This window comes from Trachinotus anak, unplaced genomic scaffold, assembly GCF_046630095.1.
Source record: "Trachinotus anak isolate AG129_WGS33_773 ecotype Australia unplaced genomic scaffold, CSIRO_AGI_Tana_v1 ptg000009l, whole genome shotgun sequence".
NCBI classification, from domain to species: domain Eukaryota; kingdom Metazoa; phylum Chordata; class Actinopteri; order Carangiformes; family Carangidae; genus Trachinotus; species Trachinotus anak.
This window is the reverse complement of record NW_027273860.1, coordinates 21511858-21536213: the sequence shown is the minus strand read 5'-3', so window position 1 is coordinate 21536213 and position 24356 is coordinate 21511858. Positions and strand designations below refer to the sequence as shown.

The 24356-nt window shown below is 44.9% G+C and overlaps 1 protein-coding gene across 2 annotated transcripts; it reads right to left on the bottom strand.

Moving 5' to 3' along the window:
* Positions 1-1354: 1354 nt before the first annotated feature.
* On the bottom strand, positions 1355-23946 carry LOC139625648 (receptor activity-modifying protein 3-like). Of its 2 annotated transcripts, none has more exons than XM_071485808.1 (4): positions 23496-23946; positions 10267-10296; positions 8809-8968; positions 1355-3373 (listed from the first exon to the last, which is right to left on the bottom strand). In XM_071485808.1, the coding sequence occupies exons 1-4, from the start codon at positions 23545-23547 to the stop codon at positions 3118-3120; spliced, it is 498 nt and encodes a 165-aa protein (XP_071341909.1). In that variant the 5' UTR covers positions 23548-23946; the 3' UTR covers positions 1355-3117. The 2 variants fall into 2 exon arrangements, with proteins under 2 accessions (XP_071341909.1, XP_071341910.1); XM_071485809.1 differs by lacking the exon at positions 23496-23946 and adding an exon at positions 12119-12174.
* Positions 23947-24356: the final 410 nt, after the last annotated feature.

Here is a 24356-nt window from a genome sequence, read left to right as displayed (position 1 = left end):
TCTCCTCATAACACTGCAGGTAAACGTGACCATGGGTTAACAACATCTGGACAGCATCCAACAGTGAATTTAATGGAGGATGTTGAGGGCGTCAAACCCTCTGGTCTCTGTCAGCAGCCACGTGTCAGGGATTACTGGGAGAAAACAGTCTGCAAGGTTTTTGGGTGTCATGTGACTGCTCACGTCCTGTCATGTGACTTAAATTTAACGGTTTGTCGAACAGTCAGAAAAACACCTCATATAAGCAAACACTTTTTTATCGAATTCACGTGTTTCTATTTCTCACAGTTTGAAACTGTGCATCAAGCAGGTTCATGGAAACAAGTGATGGAGAACTCTTGACTCCATGTTGTGTTTGGTGTTTAAGGACCGAGCTCTCATGTATCCACTGTCACACACTGGGACCAACACACACATCTGTACCTGCATCACTGTTGTCATCACCAGGTGATAATAAAACCTGCTGCCTGTCGTCTGTCTTAGAAACGATGAACATTTCCTGAGGTGATGTTGCTGCTGTCAGATAAATAAATAAATGTGTCTTAATAAAGGGTGTGTAGGGCGTCGACATTGAGGCAGTGCAAATGTACAAGTATCTGGGGGTGCACCTTGATAACAAGCTGGACTGGTCGGCCAACACTGGAGCTCTCTACCGGGAAGGTCAGAGCCAGCTCCGCTTTCTCCGCAGGCTGCGTTCCTTCAACGTGTGCAGAAATATGCTGGACATGTTTTATAAGTCAGTGGTGGAGAGTGCTTTGCTGTATGCTGCAGTCGGCTGGGGTGGCAGCATGATGGAAAGGGACAGGAAAAAGCTTGACAAGCAAATTAAAGAAGCCGGATCAGTGCTCTGCAGGAGTCTGGACTCTGTGGGGACTGTTGTGGAGAAACGCTGGATGAGTAAGGTGCAGAGCATGTTGGACAACTACAACCATCCACTCCACAACATCCTGGCAGGGCAGAAAAGTAAGCAACCCATTTCAGTGCGCTGCAGGACTGAGCATTTTAAGAAATCATTCATCCCCATGGCCATCAGGCTCCTAAACTCCTCACTCAGGGGAGGGGGCTCATGACCATCCCCCCACCCCCACCCATACACACAAGCACCTTAATTGCATTTTTGTATTTATTGACATTGAGCCAGTTGCCTGTGTTTGTGTGTGATTACACTTCTAAGTTTCTAGGGTGTTTGTATGTGGTTTTTATGTATCTGAGCTGCCAGACACAATAATTTCTCCATGGGGATAAATAAAGTATCTATCTATATCTAAAGAGTTAATTCTGCCACAGTGATGACTGGTTGTTGGTCTGTGGTGGAGCTGCAGCAGATTCAGACACATAACACAAACAGGAACAGTTGTGGTTTTGATTTGACTTTAATTGTTACTTAAATAGTATCTACAGTTCATAATGGCTTCTTCAGGAAGTGACATGTACACCAGTGATGACTTCATTTCCTGTTGACACTGATGATATTCAAACATATTTACTCAAATGACAGATTGAAAAGAGGCCTTGATAACCAGGGAGGCTTGATTTGTCAGCAGGGACGCCTCAGGTGGGTGGAGCAGCTCTGGAGGAAACACCTGTAGACCTGATCAGTCAGGAGCCTCAGTGAGTTTGTTTTAAAGGCCTTTGACAGAGTTTTGAATCGTGTGCTGTCAGTTCATTAGAATAGAACAGTAAAGACTCAGTAGAGTCACAGAGTGGAGTCATCAAACTAAAGAGAATATTTAGTGAAGACTCTTAAAGGTTTTATGTTTGAGTACATGCTGATCAGTGTGAATCTTGACCTGTACAGGGTCAAAGGTGAAGCTTGTCTCACCAGCTGAGGTTAGAGACACTGTGTTAGTTCACTGTGTTCTCTAAGTGTTGTCATCCTGTTCACTGTTGTGATGAGTTATGTTCAAAGACTGAGTTTAAAATCAGGCAGATTCTGGAGACCTGCTTCTCGTGTTCAGATGATAACTGAGCAGGAGTCAGGATTATAACAGTATCACCCGAAACCACAGCAGAGGCCGCGTTTTCAACGGGCCATCTGAGTACTAGCTGAACTGATCAACCCATCACGTTTGCTTATAGGAACCATCAGATCAGCTGGGAAATGTGAAGATCTGGACCAATGATGAAGACCAGCTGAGCGGCAGGATGTGGATCATGAAGGGCTGTGATCGTGAGGGGAGGGGCTTACACCCCCCTTCAGTTTCCTGAGGGAAACCCTGATAAAAGCTGAAGAGGTGAGCTGTGACAGACTGAAGGTTGTTCAGCTGCAGGGGTTCAGACAGTGCACAGGTGAGGAGTGGTCTGAGTCTCAGACACAGTAGACAGCACAGACACAGTAGAACTGTACAATGTCACATCGTAGATCTGTTTCCACTGAGGACCCCTGCTGAGAGTGTTAACAGTGTCAGTGATAACAGTCAAGCTCAGGTAGTCTCTCAGTGCTTTTCTGTCCTTTCAGTGACTCCACAGTAAAATCAAACCTGAGGCATTGCCACAGATCAGGATCATGTTTAAATATTTAACAAGTCTCCAGGTCAGTCGCTGCCTCTGACACTTTGTCCTCAGCAGCGACACAGTCCAACAAGAACCTCTGAAGTCCAGGGTCCAGGTCCAGGAGCTGAATCACCAAACAACAAGATCTGGTGAACTGTCCCACTAATCAGTGACTTTGATATTTTGAGACAAGAGAAGACTGATACACACATGTCTGTCTGAACAATACATAGCTGCTGGCTGGCTTAGGTTAGCATAAAGACTGAAAAGAGTTTGGTCTGGCTATGTCCAAAGATCACCTGCCTGGAGTTTCCACTACTTTCCAGGACACTGGACATGACACACTGTCAAACCTTTGGACATAGCCAGGCTATTTCCCTCTGCTTCCAGCCTTTATGCTAAGCTAAGTTAACCAGCTGCTGGCTGTATTTTAGCATTTTGCAGACTGGTGATCTCCTTGTACTGCAGATACAAGACGTTTTATACAGTTTTATTAAACAACCAGGGTCTCCTGTCTCTGCGCAGCCACTGATAGATCATGTGACCAACCAGACCTCCTCTGATGTGTCTGCAGTTGTTTCAGAGGCTGCGACCATGGACTTAGTCCTGCTTCATCCTCCCCTCCTAGGCCAGGATATCACTCCTCTTGCTGCACCAGACCACCAGGGCAATCATGGTCATCGTGAGGAAGATAGGGATGAGGATGAGGATGATGAGCGTGTCATCCGGTGGGTCCACCCACACCACCTGCTCCATGGTGCAGTTGGAGAAAAAGTGCTTATGTACGCGGATGATGTAGCTCTCGACGAGTGGATTGGGCCAGTAGCAGTGGACAATGTGGGACTTAGTCTCTGTGCAGAGGGTGAAGAAGTGGTACTCGCTGAGGAAGATAAGATAAAGAAGAGAGGAAGAGGATTAGAAGAGAATCAGCACTGAGTCCTGCCGCAGCAGAGTCTTTCCTTCAGGGTCAGATCTGCAGCTTCTCTCATTGTCTTCACAATGACCTCACTGATTCTACAGCTTCTGCTCTGAGGAGCACAAAGCATACTGTGGTTCATATGTTCAGAGCTGATCTATCACTCCTCTAGTTCTGCTCTGACTAATCCATTCAGCTCTAATTCCTCCTTCTCCTGAATCCTCCAGGTTTGAGGCGCTGTCCTCACCAGCTACACTAACACTGGCTACAGGTTGGAGGCTCTGAGCTGGTTCCATCACCTGGAGCCTTCCTTGTCTAACTGACCCTGATCTAACTAACACTGATCTAACTTAATTGATCAAACTAACCCTGATCTAACAAACACTGATCTAACTAACCCTGATCTAACACTGATCTAACTGACATTGATCTAACTAACACTGATCTAACTAACATTGATCTAACTAATGTCATGTCATGTCATATTAAACTTTTTCAGGTGACCTGATGAACTGTCAATCAAAGTCTGGATTAACTCATTGGAGGAGGAGTTTTAGCCCTGAGTATTGACAGCAGGTATGTGTGCAGGAGCCTGAGGCAAAACAGAGGGCAAACAAAGATGATGTCTGATGTGAGTACATCTTATAAATGAAAAAAAAAACATACACACACATTAACATTAGTGCTGACAATCCGTCTCTGACACACAAGATAACATCTACAATATTATGTAAAAGAACACACACACACACACACACACACACACACACACACACACACACACATACACGCACACATTAGGCTCTGACATCAGACTGTCAGCACTCTGCTGAAACACTGAATCAAATGAAGTCTGCCATCACAAGGTACAGTTATATATAGTGTGAGTAATGTGTGTTGATGTGCAGATCCACTCAGGGCAGAACAGTGCCTACTGAGCTTTAGAGGAGCTGGTAGGCAGAATCCATTACCTTTGGACAGAGCTAAGCTCTCTTCCCAGTCTTTATGCTAAGCTAGGCTAACAGACTACTGTATAAACATGAGAGTGGAATCAATTCTCTCAGCAAGACAAAAAATACCTGTATTTCCCAAAATGTCTCAGTTCTCCAGCTGCTCCAGTGGAGCATCATGGTATAACCACAGTTCAGCAGTTTCAGCTGGTTATGGTACTCAAGTCATTTTGGCTTCCAGGTGTTAGAAACAACTGGAAACACCTGGAAACACCAGAAGTCTCCTGTCAGCTGCATGGAGCACACAGTCCACTTAAAATGAAGTCTGTTCATCTGAATCATCAATTGGTCATCATGAGGAAAACGTCTGATGACTTCAGACTCTGGGACTGACCTGAGCCCCACTCACAGTGAGTCTATTATTACAAGCTCCACTGTTCATGATGCACAACAGCAGGGCAGAAAATCAATATGTTGTCAGAGGTTAATGATTGAAGTGTGTAGATGCACAAGCAGAAACACACACAGGAGCTGGTTCCAGCTGGTTCAGGCCCCGTCCCTCTCTCCACCCTCACTCTCTCCCTTCCTCTCTCGCTTTTCCTCCTCTTATCAGCGTCCTCCAGACTCCACAGTAACCTGCTGCTGATAAAGTCAGTGTATCCTCCACAGTGGTGTAAATATAGCATTAAAAACTGAACAGCCAGATGAAAAACATGAACTTGTCAGGATAAAGCAGCCTGTGCTGATGTGTGAGACACTGCTGACAGAGCAGATTCAGATTGAAGGAGGTTCTGACTCCTTAACATCCATCTCCATACTCGTCATTACATCAGAGTCATTACACCACACATCCTGAACTCAGGGAAAAAACTTTATCTATACACAGTACTGAACAACCCTGTTCAGAGGAGAAAAAACTCTTACTCTGACATGGGAATCTCGGGCAACGCTCTTTCCTGGATTGAATCCTATCTCACTGGGCGCTCCTTCAGTCCATCAGGGCAAGGACCAACGTCAAGTCAATTTTTATTTATATTGCACCAAATCACAGCACAAGTTACTCAAGACACTTGAGCAGGTCTGGACCGTCTCTTTATAACACTGATTACAGAGACCCAACAATTCCCTCCAGGAGCACCACTCAGCAGCAGTGTCAAGGAGTAATTCCTTTAAGAGGCAGAAACCTCAAGCAGAACTGGGTTATCCCCTCCCCACTGGGGTGCCCTGAGGATTGTTACTCAGACCCCTCCTCTTTGCAATAACCCCCACCTCCTTGGGGCCAATTTTCTATTCATGTCTCATATCACTGCTATGCAGACGACACCCAACTATACCTGACATTCCCACCAGGCGACCCCACGGTCTCTGCATGGATCTCTATGACAACGCTGTACAACACACAACACATCACAGAGAAGCTCCGACCTTCTGAGACTGTGTTGTAATGTTCCATCTGACTGATGCAAACACCATAGCACATCTTCAGCTCACTCTGTTTGTGTGTAACAGGCTAATGTATGAGCTCTGTGTGCCCGCCTGTGTTGGCTCATATCACTCTCTTGATAATTCATCCTTAAACTAACAGTGAAACACTGACACACTGACTTCAGACCAGGTTTCTGTTGGTCAGTCACTTTCCTCTGTCTCAAGATAACAAACCACCAACACCGCTTCTGACCTCACCTCATTTTAAGACCAGCACACCCATGAGTGCTCAGATGGGTGCAAGAAAACTGTGTCATGCTGAAACCAGTTGTGTTGCACTGTGCGCCGGTGTATTTACAGTTTGAGTCTTGATTCAGTCTTACTGCAGCAGCAGCTGCAGACCTCCCAGATGTTTACACTGACCATCATGCCTGAAGTCAAACATCTGGTTCTTGATGTGGTTAAGTTAATCCCATGTCACCTTTTCTTCAGTGTAAAACCACTGTGCGAATGTGAGTATGTATGAAACAGTGTGTTCCTGGAGAGCAGCGTGAAGCTCAGTTCACTGAGTGAGATCATGAAGCCACTGGCTCTTCTTCCAAGAAGCTCTGAGGTTTCCCAGTAATCAGTGACTCAGACAGTTATTTAGACACTGGTTTAAATCTCCCCTGTGACTGTTATGCTGCAACACAGCAGTCTCATGGCTCTCTGCAGATGAAGGCCAAAGCTGAGAGGAAGGATTAAAGACAGATACAGATGGGTGGTCCGGAGCTTCTTGAAACCAGCTACCCCCAACCAGCCACAGTCATCCACCCAGCTGCAGGGGGCTGACAGAGATGACTGTTTTCTGTCAACTGTTTAGAAAGTGCCACCGTGCAGGACAGACCCCCCCTTTACTAAAGCCACAGATACAGAGTCCTCAGACAGGAAGGCGGCAGCACTTGAGAAGAGATAAGAGTTTAAAATGTGGCAGCTTCTTATCATTCACTGCTTGTTACACAAACTGACAGATCTGCTCTCAAGTCATTCATTAAAGTTTCTCAGTGGTTTGTCCATCACCATCACATTTAAAACTGCATTGGCAACTGCATCTCAGGACAGATTCATTTCATCAGAGTAGAGGAGATTCTCTGCTAGTGTGGTGTACACTGACAGAGGGAGCATGCTGCTGAGAAACAATCAGTCCTCTAACCAGTCCTCTAACCAGTCCTTCAACCACGCCTTCAAACAGTCCTCTAGCCAGTCCTCCAACCAGTCCTTTAACCAGTCTTTCAACCAGTCCTTTAACCAGTCCTCAAACCAGTCTTTCAACCAGTCCTTTAACCAGTCCTCTGTGTGTGTGTGTGTGTGTGTGTGTGTGTGTGTGCACTAGGGTTGCACATCTCTCTGTGATAAGCGATTCGATATGAATCTAGATACACAGGTAACGATTTGATTCAAAAACGATATCCTTTTATTACAGACCGATTCGATACGAATCAATTCCATACAGTGTAAGAACAATAATCGGGTTACAGGCCGGAGTCAGTTATCAGTTTAACCCGCTGACACAGTGAAGGTCATTAATCTATAAAATAATAAGGCGGTTGTTGTGAGCGGATGACAGGCTGGTGACCTGCAGTCAGGATGAGACACTGCTGGCTCACACATCACAGAAACGATCCCAAAGAAGCTCAATGACTTAAATTAAAATACCTAAAGAAACTGTTACAGAGGAAGTTAGGAAAAATCATATCGGGGTCTTAGTGAATCCAGTTATGCGGCGAATATATCGATTAAAAACAACATTCCTGAAAAAAGTGTAAGAAGTGACGAATAAATGCGACAAAAAAAAAAAAAAAAAACACAAAATCAATTAACCTTGATGTGTGTAGAAGAAAACTCGCCTTTGTGCCGTTTATTCACTTTTCACACTAACTTGTTCTCGTCCTGACTGGACTGCTAGCAGTAACCTAGCAACCATGCTCGTTCCCGAGACACAGCGGGACCGTGAATAGAGTGCACGTACACAGTAGTGACGTCACTCAGAGAAAAAAGACTTTTCTGGGCTTTGAAAAACTTTTACAAAGATTAAAACCCATGCCTTAAAAATATACATTAGAAAGATTGATATTGGGCTGTGTGCACAGCTGGAGGTGTCCTGTTAACAGTTTTACAGGCCTCTCTTTTACTATTGCCGTCTATGGGGAAAATGCATTTTGGGCCGCAGGGGGATTTTTCGCTGCAATACCACAAGTGGCCACTGGAAACAACTGGCTGCAAGGCTGAGCGGCAGCGCCGTATCCAGGTCTTATAATACATCCATGGTCATCCCTTGTTTATCACTAATCACTATCACTATGCTAATACCAGCTAGGCAGCTACTGCGTTTCGCGGGCAGCCTCAGCTCAGAAATTCATTGATAATTCGTATCGATTGAGGAGGCTGCTACCAATGCAGCCGTATCTCTCACTTGTTGCATCGGTTTATCGTTCACAACCCTAGTGTGTGTGAACAGATACAACAGTATCCAGAACATCAAATGGAAACACACACTCTGCTCCCTCAGTCTTTCCTGTGGTTCCACCTCTTCTACCTTCAGATCTTAACACCAGGCTCAGGTGTCGTCCTCAGTATGAACCAGATGTGTGTTGTCTGTACGTCCACTGACTGCCAGCAGCCACAGGTAAAGGCTACGAGTTGAACTTGGATTTAAAGTTACACATTCTGCAGCTCAGCTCACTTTATCTTCAATAACTTCTCACCTCATTAGCTGTGCAGCTCAGGATAAAGCTAACAGATGTTGCACAACAGTTTTTACAGTGCAGCCTGACAGAAGACAAGCTGCTGCTGTGATGACCTACACCTCTCTTCTTCTGTGGAATAGTTTTACTCAGTGGAATCCAATGAGACACGCAAATATTTTCTTTGATCCTAAACTTGTCCATATGAGGCGAATCCAGGCAGCAGAAAACTGAGCAGAAACAGGTGGATACACTTCAGATTCAGAACTATCAGTGTCACTTCAATGAAGCTGCATCATACCTGATGAAGTGTGTGAGGTTGCACCAGTACTGTGGATCTATGCGAGCCATTTCCCGCTTGAAGTCCTCTCCACAGATCTCCACCTCCCACTGCAGACGCGACTCATTGCAGACTTTCCTCGGCCAGGGGGGGGTGGGCTCTGTGCTGAGACTGTCAGTGGCTGAGGGCGGAGAGAGGACGAGAGCAGAGCAGTTACAGGTGTGCTACAAACCACGCCCACACCAAGAACTACAACTACAAAGATATAAACATGTTGTTCTAAAAATCCGTCTAACTCAGGTGGACAGCAGAATCCATGGTGGGGATCACTTTTAGAACAAATGGATGAATGATAGAAACACTGACAGCCAATCAAAATACATACGAATCCACAGGCAGGCGGAGCATATGTTCTGCTCTGTAATAATAATTTCATGGGTCAATACACCACCACTGTCTAATCCCAGACCTGCTGTCACACAAAGGAAGCAGCTGTCACACCTGTGGGACAGCAAGTCCAGGTAACAGGCTGAACCAGCTCTGTCCTGTGCAAAAGGTACACTTAGCTCTGTCTGACTCAAACAGCTGATCGGTGGCATGATACAGCATCTGCTAAGGTGTAATTCAATGGCTGAGAAAATGTAGTTCCAAAGTAAAGGGTTGTTTGAAGTGGTGATATTCAAAATAAAGCTACACTTCAACTAATATTAGTTTTTTGTAAAGTGACTAAAGGTGTTTTCTGCTGACCCCACCCACAGCAGCTCATCACTCAGCTCCTGCTGTCTCTCCAGCTGATCTGAGTCTACTGCAGTAACACACTGACGATAGATAGGGACCTCACACAACCCCATGTTAAATAACCACAATTATCACTTTAACACATCACGTTCAACATGGCAGAGGACAGCTCAGTTTTACTCCGACACAGCTGGAGCCTGCAGCTGTTAACATGTCGTTATCACGTCATTATTGTTCATCAGTAATCAGATCGTTATTGTTCATCAGTGATCACAATGCTTTCAATATCATTATTGTTCTTAGTGTGGACGACAACAGCTGAAGATGCAGAGTTGATGATGATGATGGTGAATGGATGATGGATGGATGGATGAATGAATGATGGAAGGATGATGGATGGATGGATGATGAATGGATGATGGATGGATCGATGATGAATGGATGATGGATGAAAGAATGATGGATGGGTGATGGATGAATGGATGAGGAACAGATGATGATGGAAGGATGATGGATGATTAATGGATGATGGATGAAAGAATGATGGATGGATGATGGATGAATGGATGAATGATGGAAGGATGATGGATGGATGGATGGATGGATGATGAATGGATGGATGGATGGGTGATGAATGGATTAATGGATGACGGATGGATGGATGATGGATGGATGGATCAATGAAGGATGGATGGATGATGGATGGATGGATGGATGATGATGATGGATATATATTCTTACCTGACAGCCCCCTCATTATCCAGACATTGACTGTAAAGAAACAAGAGAAGACAGTTAGAGCTGTAGACCTGCTTCTGCTGCTGTGGTCAAGCCACACATGAAATCTGTCCCCCACCCCCGCACACAATCCCACCACCACTACCCCACCCTACCCCACCCCCCACCCCTTTTTGACTGCAGCAGTGTTATGAACGAGCTGCTGCCAGGAAGCTGAATCTCACTTTGAAGTTCCACGCTCACAAACAAAGACGTCCTGCAGGACAAAGACTGTTAGTGAGTTAGTGAGCTAAATATAGAGGCCTTCCTGTTTCAGCCTGTGAGGATGTGTTGAGGTGGTGAGATTATCTCACCACGAGTGTCTGATGTACTTAGAACAGTTTCATTTGAGTCGTTGTGGACTGATGTGTCTCTGATACCGCTACAACATTTGAGGATGACATATTTACAGTCAGATATTCAGGTTGACACCATGCTCACCTCTGCACAGTGAAGTAAACCTGACCTCAGCCTTCCTATCCATTCAGGTGTTTGATGACTGTTTGGCTCTGATGTCATAGAGCAGGGGAATCATAATGACATGTCTTCTACCTGGTCCAGGTCAGGGCCTGCTGTACGATGAAGACTGAATAAAAATGATGATAATGGAGGACTTGTTGTTGGGAACCATAATGAACTCTGTAATTTGAAGTTCAGGTCAAAACAGTTTCCAAAGGTTAAGAAATACCTCTCTGAGAGGGAGAGAAATCATGAATATGGCTCGGTTAGATTCATACTAACTCTCATCTACCTGGACTCCAGTGATTTCCCTCAAACTCTGGAAGAACTGGAGTGAACTTGATGTGTTCAAAGATTTATAAAAAGCACAGTAAGAACAGATTGTGTAGGAATTCTTGTCAGTGCTTCAACAAAAGAGCAAAAAGCCAGTAAAAGCTTTTCTTTCAGAGTCTTAAAAAGATGACATGGACTTCTCCAACAAACTGTCTCAGAACAAGAAGAGGGCTGAAGGTTACAGCTGAGTCACCCTCAGATTCATGAGTCCGGATCAGGAGACAGCTGAGGCAATCCCCGGGATCCTGAGAGGTCACAATGTCAAATCCATACGCTTCTCTGTTTCTGCATTGTTACCTCTCAACGTCCTGCTCTCTTCAGGAGGGACGGAGAGTTTACAGACAGAAAATCATTTTTCTGCACTTCTTAGAAGATATCATGTCCTCTGTGTCTGCTAATCAATTCATCAGATCACACACTGTGACACATCTCTACAGCGCTCTGAGAGAGTCTCCATCTCAGCTGTCTGCTTCCCACTGGTCTACTCTTGCATTTAATTTTATTCCCTAAATAAGCCACATGCAGGCCAGTCCCACAAAATAACATCTGCTGTCCAACATCCCACATAAATACAGCTTGAGCTCCTGTACAGCAGGAATAAGCAGAACCAAATATCCCCCACACGCTTTCATAACAGCTCCAGCTGTATGGGAGCCTCCAGCATGTAAAAAAGAGAGCATCCAGATGTTTGACAGCTGCTAAAAGGTTTATTTGTGTTTATTAGAGATAAGATAAGATGTGAGGAGCAGAGAGGACATAAGTGCCAATATCTTGTAATAATTAATAATCACTATTTTCACATTAACGTCCAGTGTTTCATGCATGACAGAGTGGAGCAGCTACAGAATTAACCAATAATAAATAAATGATAAATATTTAAATCTGCTGGCGTGATTTTATTTTGATGGTACATGGGTTATTTTGCCTCATGTCTTCTTTGATTATGTGAATAAAAATCAGCTGAGACAGAAATTATAATAATTCAGTATGAAACACACTCATATTGCATCAGATGAGGCCTTACCCACACAGCTGCTTCATTGTATCAGTGACGTCACCAGAACCAGGACATCAGCACCAAATTCCTGAAAATGTGAAGGTAAGTGCTGAAGGTACTGAAGGTACAGTAGGTCCTGAAGGTACGGTAGATACTGTAGGTACTGAAGGTGCTGAAGGTACTGTAGCTACTGTAGGTTCTGTAGGTACTGAAGGTATTGTAGGTATTGAAGGTACTGAAGGTATTGTAGGTACTGTGGGTACTGTAGGCACTGAAGGCACTTAAGGTACTGTAGGTACTGTAGGCACTTAAGGTGCTGTAGGTACTGTAAATGCTGAAGGTATTGTAGGTATTGAAGGTACTGAAGGTATTGTAGATCCTGAAGGTACTGTAGGTCCTGAAGGTACTGTAGGTACTGAAGGTACTGTAGGTACTGTAGGCAATTCAAGTACTGAAGGTACTGTGCTTAAGGTGCTGAAGGTACTGTAGATAATTCAGGTACTGAAGGTACTGTAGGCACTGAAGGTACAGTTGGTCCTGAAGGTACTGTAGGTAGTGAAGGTACTGAAGCTACGGTAGGTACTGAAGGTACTGTAGGTACTGTATGTGCTGAAGGTACTGTAGGTATTGTAGATCCTGAAGGTACTGTAGGTACTGTAGGTACTGAAGGTACCTGAGATGTGACTCTTCCAGAGCTGATGAGAGCAGTGTAATAACACTACAGGTGTTCTAGTCTGACATCAAACTGGAAGAGAAGAAGAAGACAGACACAGGAAACAATAACAACAGCACCTTGACTGACAGCAGCAGGTACAGGTGCAGGAACAGGTCCACCATGACATGTGGAAAGTCTCAGTTGTTCATTTTGGTTCATCAACATGTTTCTGTTACTGTCTGTGAGCTGTGACACTGACCGCCGTTGAAGCTACGCTCAGCACACAGGCTACCGTTAGCTTGTTTAGTTTGTTAGCTGGTCCAGGCTAAGGTTAGGCTCTCTTCTGATTGGCTCATTGACCTGTTGTTACTAGAGCTCCAAAGAGAAGCCTGAGATAGGAGATGTAAAACTACACTGAGATGTTTTTTTTAAAACCACACATATATCGTCTGATAGATATCAACACACTGACATTATGTTATTTAGTTAATATGTTGAACTAGCTGATTGCTTCATCCAGCAGTCACAGATTGACATGATGATACATGTATTGTGGCGTGTGTGTCCAGTGTTCCTGTCTGTTAGCTCAGTGTTTGGTCTCTACCAGCTGCTCTCTGACTGACTGTGACTGACTGCTGCTCAGCAGGACAGGTCAGTGAACCAAAACATTAAAGCTGCACGTCTTAAACCAAAACAATGAGCTAAAACTCTGCAGTGCTGAAGTGATCTGAGTGACTTCATCACAATGTGTGACTCTGACAGATAGGCAAGCAGAGCTGACCCCCACCGCCACCCCCCTACTCAGTGTGTGAATCAGCTGTTTACTACACCTATGTCCAAATATGGACCAGACTGAAACAAACATACACAGCAGATCAAACCTCTCTTAAACTCAGGTCCTGTCTCTTGATTTTGTGCCGTCTGTCCTTCCTGTCTCTCTCCTGTCCTTCCTGTCTCAGATCCTTTATGGGACAGAAAGCTGTTCTGAGATCTGATGTAAGGAGAGCTGGTAACAGATCAAGCCCAGCTCTTCATCATACACCCAGACCAATTATGATCTTAAAAAGAGGCTGATTACATGTCACCATCAAAGTTTTTAAACATCAGAGTAAGAGCAGAGCTGAGAAATTATCATTTAAAGAGCTTATTCAAAGAGCCCCTCTAGTCTTTGAATAGAACAAGATGCTTTAATTTGAAAATACACTGAAACTTCTATTTATAGACCAGTAACCGACTGTGTTAGAAAACTGTGATGATTAACTGGAATAATGTTCCCTCACATATAAAGGAGGAATTAACTATAGCGCATGTGCATCATTGGATTTTCTGTGTGGGGGTTTAAAATTAGAAAGATCATCTTCATTATGAAATCTGTCCTCAACTACAAACTGTCCAGTCAATGAACTAAGGGCCTGTGTTAAACCTGCAGGCCATTCTGAGCTGTTTTAAATCGAGCCGTTTGTAGGTGTCACACGCAGGTTGACATAGCGCCAGTCGAGAACCATCTCAGTTGGCGTGCACACCGCCACGCTGTCATCTGCTGCCTGTTAGGCTGGTGAGATAAATATAGATGAGAGGAAACAGAGGATGAATTGATGGAAGCATCGACACAGATATCAGGCTCAGGCTGAAGTGTAAGAGGTCTCGTCCTCCTCGTCAGGACAGGGAGGCAGTGAATCATGGTAAGGTTTGGTAGCAATGGTCAGGTCTAATTAGAGACAGGAGGGCGGCAAATTCAACTCTGACTAAATGCTACGTTGATTTAAAGATGGAATAATTCATCCCACACAGAATATGAGGAGGTCTGTATCTGTGCCTGCAGCAATAATGTGTCTTTAAAATCTCTCTCCTCCTGTCACACCATCTGTCTTAGACCACAGCCCAACAACAGTGGAGGTTTCTACAGGCAGAGGGAGAGAGCGAGGAAAAGAGAGAGAGGTGGAGCTAAAAGAGAGCAAAGGAGGAGGAGGACATGGACACGGTGGCCTCGTCACCATCAGAACACATGGACAGTCTATGGACTGAATGGCGTTTTAATGTTATTAGAAGAACTATATGTTCTTCTCGTTGGCCATTTTGTTTATTATTTTTTCCGGCACCGTTTCATGCGTGCATCTCGATCAGACATTCAGGACATTATATTTCGTTCCTTTAGAAATGAAACCCTCAAAACCTTCCTCCTCTTTGAACCTCAACTGCTTCCGCATACTTATCACTAGAGACTTCATTTAAACTTTAAACAGGTCCCAAGACTTTCAGCTATTCTACTTGTATTCGGCTCTTTGATATCTGTTAAGTTTGTCATTTATCACTGTTTAAGTTTAGAGTTTTTAATGGGAGTCTATGGGCAGAGTGGCTGACATCACAGTGATAAACTATAAAAAAAAAATCCTCTTTAACTCGTCCTCACAGTCACAAATTTCACTCTTCGCACATGATTTTTTCCCAAGACATAGGTAAATTTGTCCTCTTTCATAAAGTATGATGACCAAAGCTCAGTGACTCCCAGAATTTGAACTGGGAGCTTCAGCGTGGCAGCAGTACCATACACATGCCCATTCACTCTAATGTAAAACGAGAGCAGAAAATCAGGAGGAAAACAGGAAGCGATGCATTTTTAAAATCACTGCACATTTCACATTTTTACCGCCACAGACATGTTTTATATCACTGTGTTCAGCAGAGTCTCCTCTCTCAGAAAATATATTTCTTTATGTGATAACAGGTATGAAATTTAACTGGTCAGCCTGAGTTTGAGATGTTTCTTTCAACTGAATCCCTGCCTCACTCAATACAAACTAAGAAATTAAAATCACCATGGCAACCTCTGACTGCAGGTGATTAGAGACTCCTCTGATCTCTGTGGTGTTTATCAAACACTTCACTGATATTTCTGTCCTACACTACTACAGCTACACACACACACACACAGATACACCCACAGACAGAGAGACACACACACACACACACACACACACAGATACACCCACAGACAGACAGACACACACACACACACACACACACACAGATACACCCACAGACAGACAGACAGACACACACACACACACACACACACACATACTTGTACTTCTATCTTTGTGAGGACACTCATTGACATAATGCATTCCCTAGCCCCTTACCCTGACCTTAACCATCACAACTGAGTGCCTGACCCTAACCCTGACCCTAACCTTAACCTCAACCTAATTCTAACCATAACTCTAAAACCAAGTCTTAACCTTCAAAATGTGATTTGAAGGTGTCTCAAAAAGTGAGGACCGGCCAAAATGTCCTCACTTTCCCAAAATGTCCTCACTCTGTTAGTAAAATACTTTTTTTGGTCCTTACTATATAGCAAGTACAAGTACACACACACACATACACACACACAGACACATAGATACATAGATACATAGAGACAGACAGACAGACAGACAGACACAGACACACACACACACACACACAGTCATGTTTAGATCACTTGACATTACAATGCTTAAAATAATTTGTGTGACACACAACCAAACACATTCTCACACACACACAAACATCCAGATGTGTGTGTGTAAGTCTCCATGTTCTCAGTGTAAACACAGATGGTCACTGTCAGGATATAAAATATGTTGGTCAAAAACACTCTTTTTGTTTTTCGCAGCCAGCAGCTCAGTTCAGCCTCAGCTTTCCCAGCAGTCCCCCCGCAGTGTGTCGTTAACTACATGATGTTGCTCTGTGGGAGCGACAAGAAACGACAACACTTTGTTACCACACAAACCAGCAACACAGCTCAGCAGATGGTCATGAGAGTGTGTCAGTCCTCCTGTTGACCTCTGAACACACATTCATGATCCCAGAAGAAGAATCCTCTGATTCTTCCTCATCATCACGTCAAAGTTTGCCTTACCTGGAAGCTGTGTTTATGCTAATTAGCAAATGTTAGCATGCTAACATAATAAACTAGGATAATGGCCATGGGAAACATTATACCTGCTAGTGCACAGCAGCATTTAGCTCAAAGCACCACTGTGTGTTGGTCCAGACTCAACGTCACTCAGACACAATCCAGCTCCTTTAAAGCTGATCTACACTGTTCCAGCAACAAAAGGCAAAGCTGGGCCGATGGATCCAAAAAGAGCAGGTCACTGTCGTCAGGTGCCTCTAGGTATTCCTAAAGAACAGATTCCATTTCAACGTCAGCTTGGAAACAAGGTTTTCATAAGGCGAGATTATACATGTACATGTAAAACTATAGTGTCTCAGTACAGAACCTTGGGGCCCTTTAATTTATGGAGGAGGGAGGAGGGGAGGGCTGGGGTTAGTTAACTGGACACACTGGGTTGTTGACACATCTGTTTACAGCTGCTTAGATAAGAGTCTGGTAACCCAGAGGACAAACCAGTGAGTAGAGCTGCATACTGTGTTTTACAGTCCCATGCCTCCGTTTTGTTGGTCTGTGTTGTTGTACAGACAACAGCAGTGTTACTGAGCAAACTGATAAACCTGGCAGACAGCAGTCCTCTCTACTCTGATCTTTACTAACACTGAAGCTAATGTGTCAAAATGAAAGTGGTACCATTAAATTCATGTTGAAATAATATGTGTAACTGCCTTAAAACTGAATCTGAACTGACATGAAACCTGAGTATTGAAGCCAGACATCTGACCTTCAGCAGTAACAGCTCTGACAGGGAAGTGAAGGATATCAGCAGAGGAACCAGAGGTGGCGTTGTCATGTGACAGAACAAGGAGAGGATGTTGTTGTGATAGAGACAGTGACCTGTCGTGGTCATGCATGTCCTCTGTGTGTGTGTGAGAGCAGATCTGTGCTGTGGAGAAGAGAGAGGAAGATCACACTGAGATAGCATGAGGTTCTGTTCAAGTGATGAAATATGTTAAATACAGTAAGAAGCTGTTTGACTTGACATATTTTATTTATGGTTCCAGAAATAACTCTTCTCTCAGCACCTGAAGCTGCTGATCACATTTTCTCTGCTGTTATCAAATATTGCAGAGATCCATTGTTTTCTCCTCAAAGGGAAGTGTTCACTGTCAGAGGTGGGTCACAGGGGTAACAGAACTCTTCAGACCAGTGGTCAGGGACGATCCTCCTTATAGTGAAGATCCTGACAACCTGTTTTCAAACCAACCCAGTCTCCTACAGCTACATTCATATACAAGTGAACCAGGAGGTGGTTGTGGTGGATGGGGGGCAGGTAAACCACACAATTGCCACACCAGAGACCAGATGCTCCTGTCGGTGAAATGAGCCCAGGCCCAGGTCACGTGTACATGCTCTCAATGACAGGCACACAGACATACACACAATATTTTCTCATGATCTTAATAAAAAACACAACATTAGGTTTCCTACAAAAGATGACAGGGTAAACATGTTAGCAAACATTAGTCTTAACACAGAGTCGTACCTCTGACCACCTGGATTGTTCCCACTCTTTTAGCTCTGTGTTTGGTCTCCATCAGCTCCTGAGGGAAATATCTGACTCTTAAGTTGCCAACTGCTAAAGCAGTGTTCTGCATTTGTCTGCAGCTCTCTACAGCTGTCTACTGGTGTCTACAGCTGTTTGCAGCTGTCTGCAGCTGTCTGCGGCTGTCTGCAGCTCTCTGCAGCTGTCTGCGGCTGTCTGCAGCTGTCTGCGGCTGTCTGCAGCTGTCTGCAGCTCTGTGCAGCTGTCTGTGACTGTCTGCAGCTGTCTTCGGCTGTCTGCAGCTCTCTGCAGCTGTCTGTGAATGTCTGCAGCTCTGTGCAGCTGTCTGCAGCTGTCTGCGGCTGTCTGCAGCTGTCTTCGGCTGTCTGCAGCTCTCTGCAGCTCTCTGCAGCTGTCTGTGGCTGTCTGCAGCTCTGTGCAGCTGTCTGCGGCTGTCTGCAGCTCTCTGCAGCTGTCTACAGCTCTCTGTGGCTGTCTGCAACTTTTTGCAGCTGTCTGCACCTCTCTGCAGCTGTCTGCAGCTGTCTGCAACTTTGTTCAGCTGTCTGCAGGTGTCTTGCAGCTGCTCAGAGGATTAAAGGCTTCAGATGTTTATCACAGATCTGAAAATACCCACAGCCACAGTTCAGACACACTGAGACTTTTTAAATGTCAGCTTGGTTTTAAAGTCATTTTACTGACAGACAAAAGAAAGTTGTCACTGGAGGTGAGAACCAGGGTGAACACACATTAATCCAGAGACTCAGGCAGGAGGAACCAGTACGGAGAGGTAAAACTGCAAGGTGAAGAATACACTGAAGGAATACAGTAAGGAAGAGAAACGCTTGTTTAGCTGCAGAGTAAAACAAGTCCCCCCCCCCACACTCTCTTAAGGCTGAGTAGAAGCATCCAGGCTGTTTCTGTCTGAGTAGGGTCTTCCATGTGGGGGGGGGTCTGGAGGTCAAGAAGGGAAAGGAAGAGGAGACTGGAGAATGACACAGATGTGCACGACAGAGGGGAACTCTGGGTACTTGGCAAACAAAAGCAGGAAGAGGGGGAGAAGGGGGAGTGGAGAAGGTGGTGGGGGTGGGGGTGGGGGTGGATGACCATGATGGAGACAGACATAAAATGGCAGAGATGGAGAGAAGAGAATCCATGATGGTGGATCAGGGCTGGTGGTTTAAGTCCTGTGAGTGTGAGATACCTAATGGCTCTATATAAAGAGAAGAGCCTCAGTGTTCAGGCCCATATGGACAGAGTCATCTGCTGCTCAATATCTCATCAACTGTTTGTCTGTTTTTTGTCAAAGAGTGTATTCACATGAGCACAAACAACTGTGTGCTCACACAGTGCAGGCTGTTGGTGAAAGATAAGCAACATGGATGTGATTATAACACAGTCAGCACACTAAACAGATTCCCAATCGTTCTTCGTTAGCAAAGATAATCAACCAGAATAACAGCATTAGAGAGATGAAGCTTTCATCAGTATTCCCTCATGAAGTCCTCTGCTATTCAACACAAGGCTTTAAATCTAACACACAAAACCAAAACATCCTGAAGCCCCTTCTTTTCATCCCCGCAGTGGCACACACTGAAACACAACAGACAGCAAACATTAGCGACTTGGAAGAACATAGCAGAGATGAATTATCTCCCACATGCCTGTGACAGCAGGAACAGTGACATGGCTACAGGAGAACAGCTGCAGACTCACAGATTGCTTTGTTAAAGAGAACATTTAAGTTCAGACTCACACACACACACACACACACACACACACACACACACACACACACACACACACACACACACACAGATGATCTGTAATAAACATGTCAGCTTCTTCTGACCATTAATTACAGCTCCAGCACAGACTGAGAGATAAACACCACAGAGCAGTGGGAGGATGTATCATTCACCTCATCAGGGACCTGATGGATCCAGGAGAGGACAGAGACAAGTGAAGACTGAACACAGGTAATATACAGCCACCCAGTTTCTGTTATACATACATTACTGTAAAGTCGTCTTCATCACCCCCTCTCCACCTCTGTGATTAGAATCTGACCCCCAGAGAGTTTTATTTTCAGCCAGAACAGTTTGTGTTAACTGAAGCTGCTTTATAGAGAAATAACAGCTGAGGATCTTTTACTCTCGCTCATTAAGTGTATCTTGTAGATTTTGTTAAAGGGATGAAACTCGTAATTATCTTCATTATTGATTGATTTGATGATTATTCATCGTTTGGTCAATGATGACATTTTTTGATTATCATAATAATCAATGAATCGACTAACTGAGTCGTTCACTGATCATTTCATTTTTGGTTTGTTGAATTGGGTCACATCCTGTGTGTAGCTTTAACTCATGGTTTTAGTTTATGATATTCCACTTTCTCACAATACAGCATAGTAAAGTGCAATAAAGTACAGTAAAGGGCGGTAAAGTGCAATAGAGTGCAGTCAAGTGTAGTAAAGTGCAGTACTGTGCAATAAAGTGTAGTAAAGTACAGTAAAGTATAGTAAAGTGCAATAAAGTGCAGTGGAGAGAGGGACCATGAGTTCTGCTGCAGGGCCACAGCCGTTAAATGGCAGAGGTCCAGAGGAGTCCAGGCTGAAGGTCTTGGCCGGACATAGACCATATCCTCCTGTCTACAATACACTTAACTCTTTAAAAACCTGCCACACACACACAAACTGAGGTCCTGTCACCTGGGAGAAACCAGAGGGCAACAAACATGTCAGAGATCCCTCTGAACACCATTACCTACACAGCTGGTCCTGGTATCCCCCCCCCCCCCCCCCCTTTTTATCTCCTCCTAAACCCAACCGGTCGAGGCAGACCCCCCCACCCTGAGCCTGGTTCTGTTGGAGGTTTCTTCCTGTTAAAGGGAGTTTTTCCTCCCCCCTGTCGCCAAGCGCTTGCTCTTCGTGGGAACTGTTGGGTTTTTCTCTGTAACAAAGTAAGGTCTCGACCTGACCCTGTAAAGTGCCTCGAGATAATGTATACTATGATTTGGCGCTATACAAATAAAATGGAATTGAATTGAATTAAAGTGCAGCACTGTGCAGTAAAGGGCAGCAAAGTAAAGTGTAGTACAGTGCAGTAATGTGCAGTCAAGTGCAGTAAAGTGCAGCAAAGTGCAGTACAGTGAAGTACAATAAAGTGCACTAAAATACAGTAAAGTGCAGTAAAGTGCAGCACAGTAAAGCACAGTACAGTGAAGTACAATAAAGTGTAGTAAAGTAATGTAAAGTGCAGTAAAGTGCAGTACAGTGTGGAGCTGCTCAGCTGACCATGGGGCCTCATCAGAGATGCTCTGAGCTGCAGTGACTGGAGTCAGCATCAGACTGTGACATGAGCAGGACGAGGAGGAGCTCAGGCTCTTCTGCTGCATGAATATTCAACAGGCATCTGAAATATTAATGAAGCTCTGAACACACTGTCACTGTGTCAGTTACATGTTTCTCCTGTAACTGTGTGTAACTGTGGCAGGTCCGTGGTTCTAACTTGGAGATGTTCTGAACCAGCTGCAGCCTGGACTCACAGATATTTTACTGTCCGTCATGAACATCAGGCAGCCTCTCTTCATCCTGAACATCCAGATGATGAGTCCATGTGACCTTTGACCACACATCTGGCTGCTGTTGTTTTACAGAACTAAGGCAACAGTGTGTCAGACGCAGACCAGTCCACTCCAACTGAGGCTGCTGTTTTTAATGAATATGTTTTCTTTTCAAACGCACTCATTTGAGCACATCGTCACTGTGGAAATCAGGAATCTCCAAAAAACAGCTCAGTTTCTGAATCCATTATAACCTCCACGCAGGAGGCTGTGTTTTCAACCATGCTTGTTTGTTTGTTTGTTTGTTTATACAGTTTGATGCAGTGCAAGATAATAATCTGGAACATGGTTTGGGGGAGAACCCATTAAACAGCAGGGTGGTGTGTGTGGGGTCAGGGTCCACGGTGATGACCCATGATTAAATTCATTTGGTTTTTTCTTATTTCATGGATTTATGACGATAAGACAAGTGTTGTTTAAGCTGAACAAACCAGGACATGATGACACACATATAAACTGATCAGTGTGACACATACACACACCTGTGACTTCTGTCGGTCCTGGTGTAAGCAGGTGATAAACACCACAGCACCACCTCCACCTCCATCATCAACATCAGCCTTGTGCACTGACAGATCCAAACACACTCAGAGCAGCTGGAGCTATGTTTCACAGTAGTGCGGGTTTCAGGTGAGACATTTCCCTCGCTCTGAGGATAAGGACAGTTGGTAGAGGACACTACACCAACCATCCTGCTCAGACTCAGAGTCTCAAACCAGTGTGTTATGTTCTGGTTTTCTCTGAACATGCTGCATCTGGACTCCACCTCTCCTCCTCTCAGTGGGGATCTGGATTCTAGTCCAGACCAGAGCTGTCATAGTAAACTTGGTCTGATCACACATCAACTGTTTTACTTCTCCTGTTTTTCATGACACTAGAATCAGCACTTAGAGACTGAACATGAAATGTGTCTTAAGTCATAGAGAGAGGGACCATGAGTTCTGCTGCAGGGCCACAGCTATTAAGTGGCAGAGGTCCAGAGGAGTCCAGGCTGAAGGTCTTGGCCAGACATAGACCATATACTCCTGTCTACAATACACTTAACTCTTTAAAAACCTGCCACACACACACAAACTGAGGTCCTGTCACCTGGGAGAAACCAGAGGGCAACAAGACCACATGTCAGAGATCCCTCTAAACCACTACCTGGAGAGAGTCCCTGATCAGCTCTGCCTCAGGGTTACTACAACACCAACACTAAGCACTAACAGCAGTTAAACTAGTGTGTGTGTGTGTGTGTGTGTGTGTGTGTGTGTTTGTGTCAGCCTAGCCCCACATGAAACATAATTTCATACATGAGTTCATCCTGAGCCACCAGCTAATGAGCCAGATCCAGACTCCCATTGGCCCTGATATAGGTCAGCTCTGTCCACTGGGGCGTGATGCCATGGTACAGTATACTCCCGCTCTGTGCATGTGCTGTGATGATGTGATGGGTGATCCTGGCACTTGTTAGCCATTCTTATTATGTGCACTTTGCAACATGACCCACTCAGTGCAGACACACACACACACACACACACACACACACACACACACTGTGTACAACTGATTACATTCATGGCACGCGGTCTGTAATTGTGCATTACCATGAAATGAGTGTGTGCTGTGAGATGCTGAGCTGCTCCTCTCACTGAGGCTGTGGCCGCACAGATTGTTCTCCACAAACACATGAAACCATCTGAATCATCTCACTCACCCAAAATCACAACAACGAAAAGTTTGAGCACCGTGCGCTCATGTGGATCCATCACGCTGAAACAATCTGGTCCGACTCTGAATAAAAGCTCAGCTGCAGCTCCGTGGACATCATTAAAATTATCCCAGGTGATCCTTCATGGTACCAGGAGTCCACACCGTGAGCGGGAAAACCAGACGACAGAAGAGACCCGGTCCCAGAGCGAGAGTCCGCTGAGGTTCCCGGGATGATCCGAGCCACTTCTGAGCCGGGAGGAGTCCGAGCTCAGGACCAGCAGACTGTCCCGCATCCTCTGCGGGGGAGGAGGGAGGAGGGAGGAGGAGGGGAGGGAGGAGGGAGGATGGGGGTGGGGGGTGGGGGGTGGTGGAAAGGCTCTTCCAAGGCACTGCTACTGGATTATATTTACTGAATAGCTGCGAACAGTGGTCCCCTGTAGTTCCCAGAATGCTGTGCGGGGACTTGAAATGTGGCGGAGGAAGCAGAACAGACTGTTATGAGGTCCACTTGAGCACGAGTCAACAGCGACCCCGCGTGGTTTCCTGTCACACTGAACCTGGATCAGTCTGGATCAGTCTGGATCCGCACGGACACGATCCAGCTCAGGTGACTCACCAAAATAAAATCTACATTTGTGATTTATATACCACAGCGGACAACTTCACATGTTTTTTGTTTTTTTTTTTGTTTTTAAAGAAATGAATGTCAGTTAAACAAGTTCGCATTGAGTGCCTTATTAGGAACACCTGTACACCTGTTCATTAATGCAGTTGTCTATCAGCCAATCATGTGGCAGCAGACCCAGGTGAGGAGCTTCAGGTAAAGTTCACATCAAACATCAGAGTCTCAGAGACTCTGAGTGTG

What these genes read in the sequence shown, in the direction of transcription:
- LOC139625648 (XM_071485808.1), bottom strand. Translation starts at nt 23,547, where the DNA reads ATGGATCCACATGAGCGCACGGTGCTCAAACTTTTCGTTGTTGTGATT. An exon ending in GATAATGAGGGGGCTGTCAG is followed by an intron (nt 8,969 to 10,266) that starts GTAAGAATATAT and finishes CTCCGCCCTCAG; the next exon opens with CCACTGACAGTCTCAGCACA. An exon ending in AACCTCACACACTTCATCAG is followed by an intron (nt 3,374 to 8,808) that starts GTATGATGCAGC and finishes TATCTTCCTCAG; the next exon opens with CGAGTACCACTTCTTCACCC.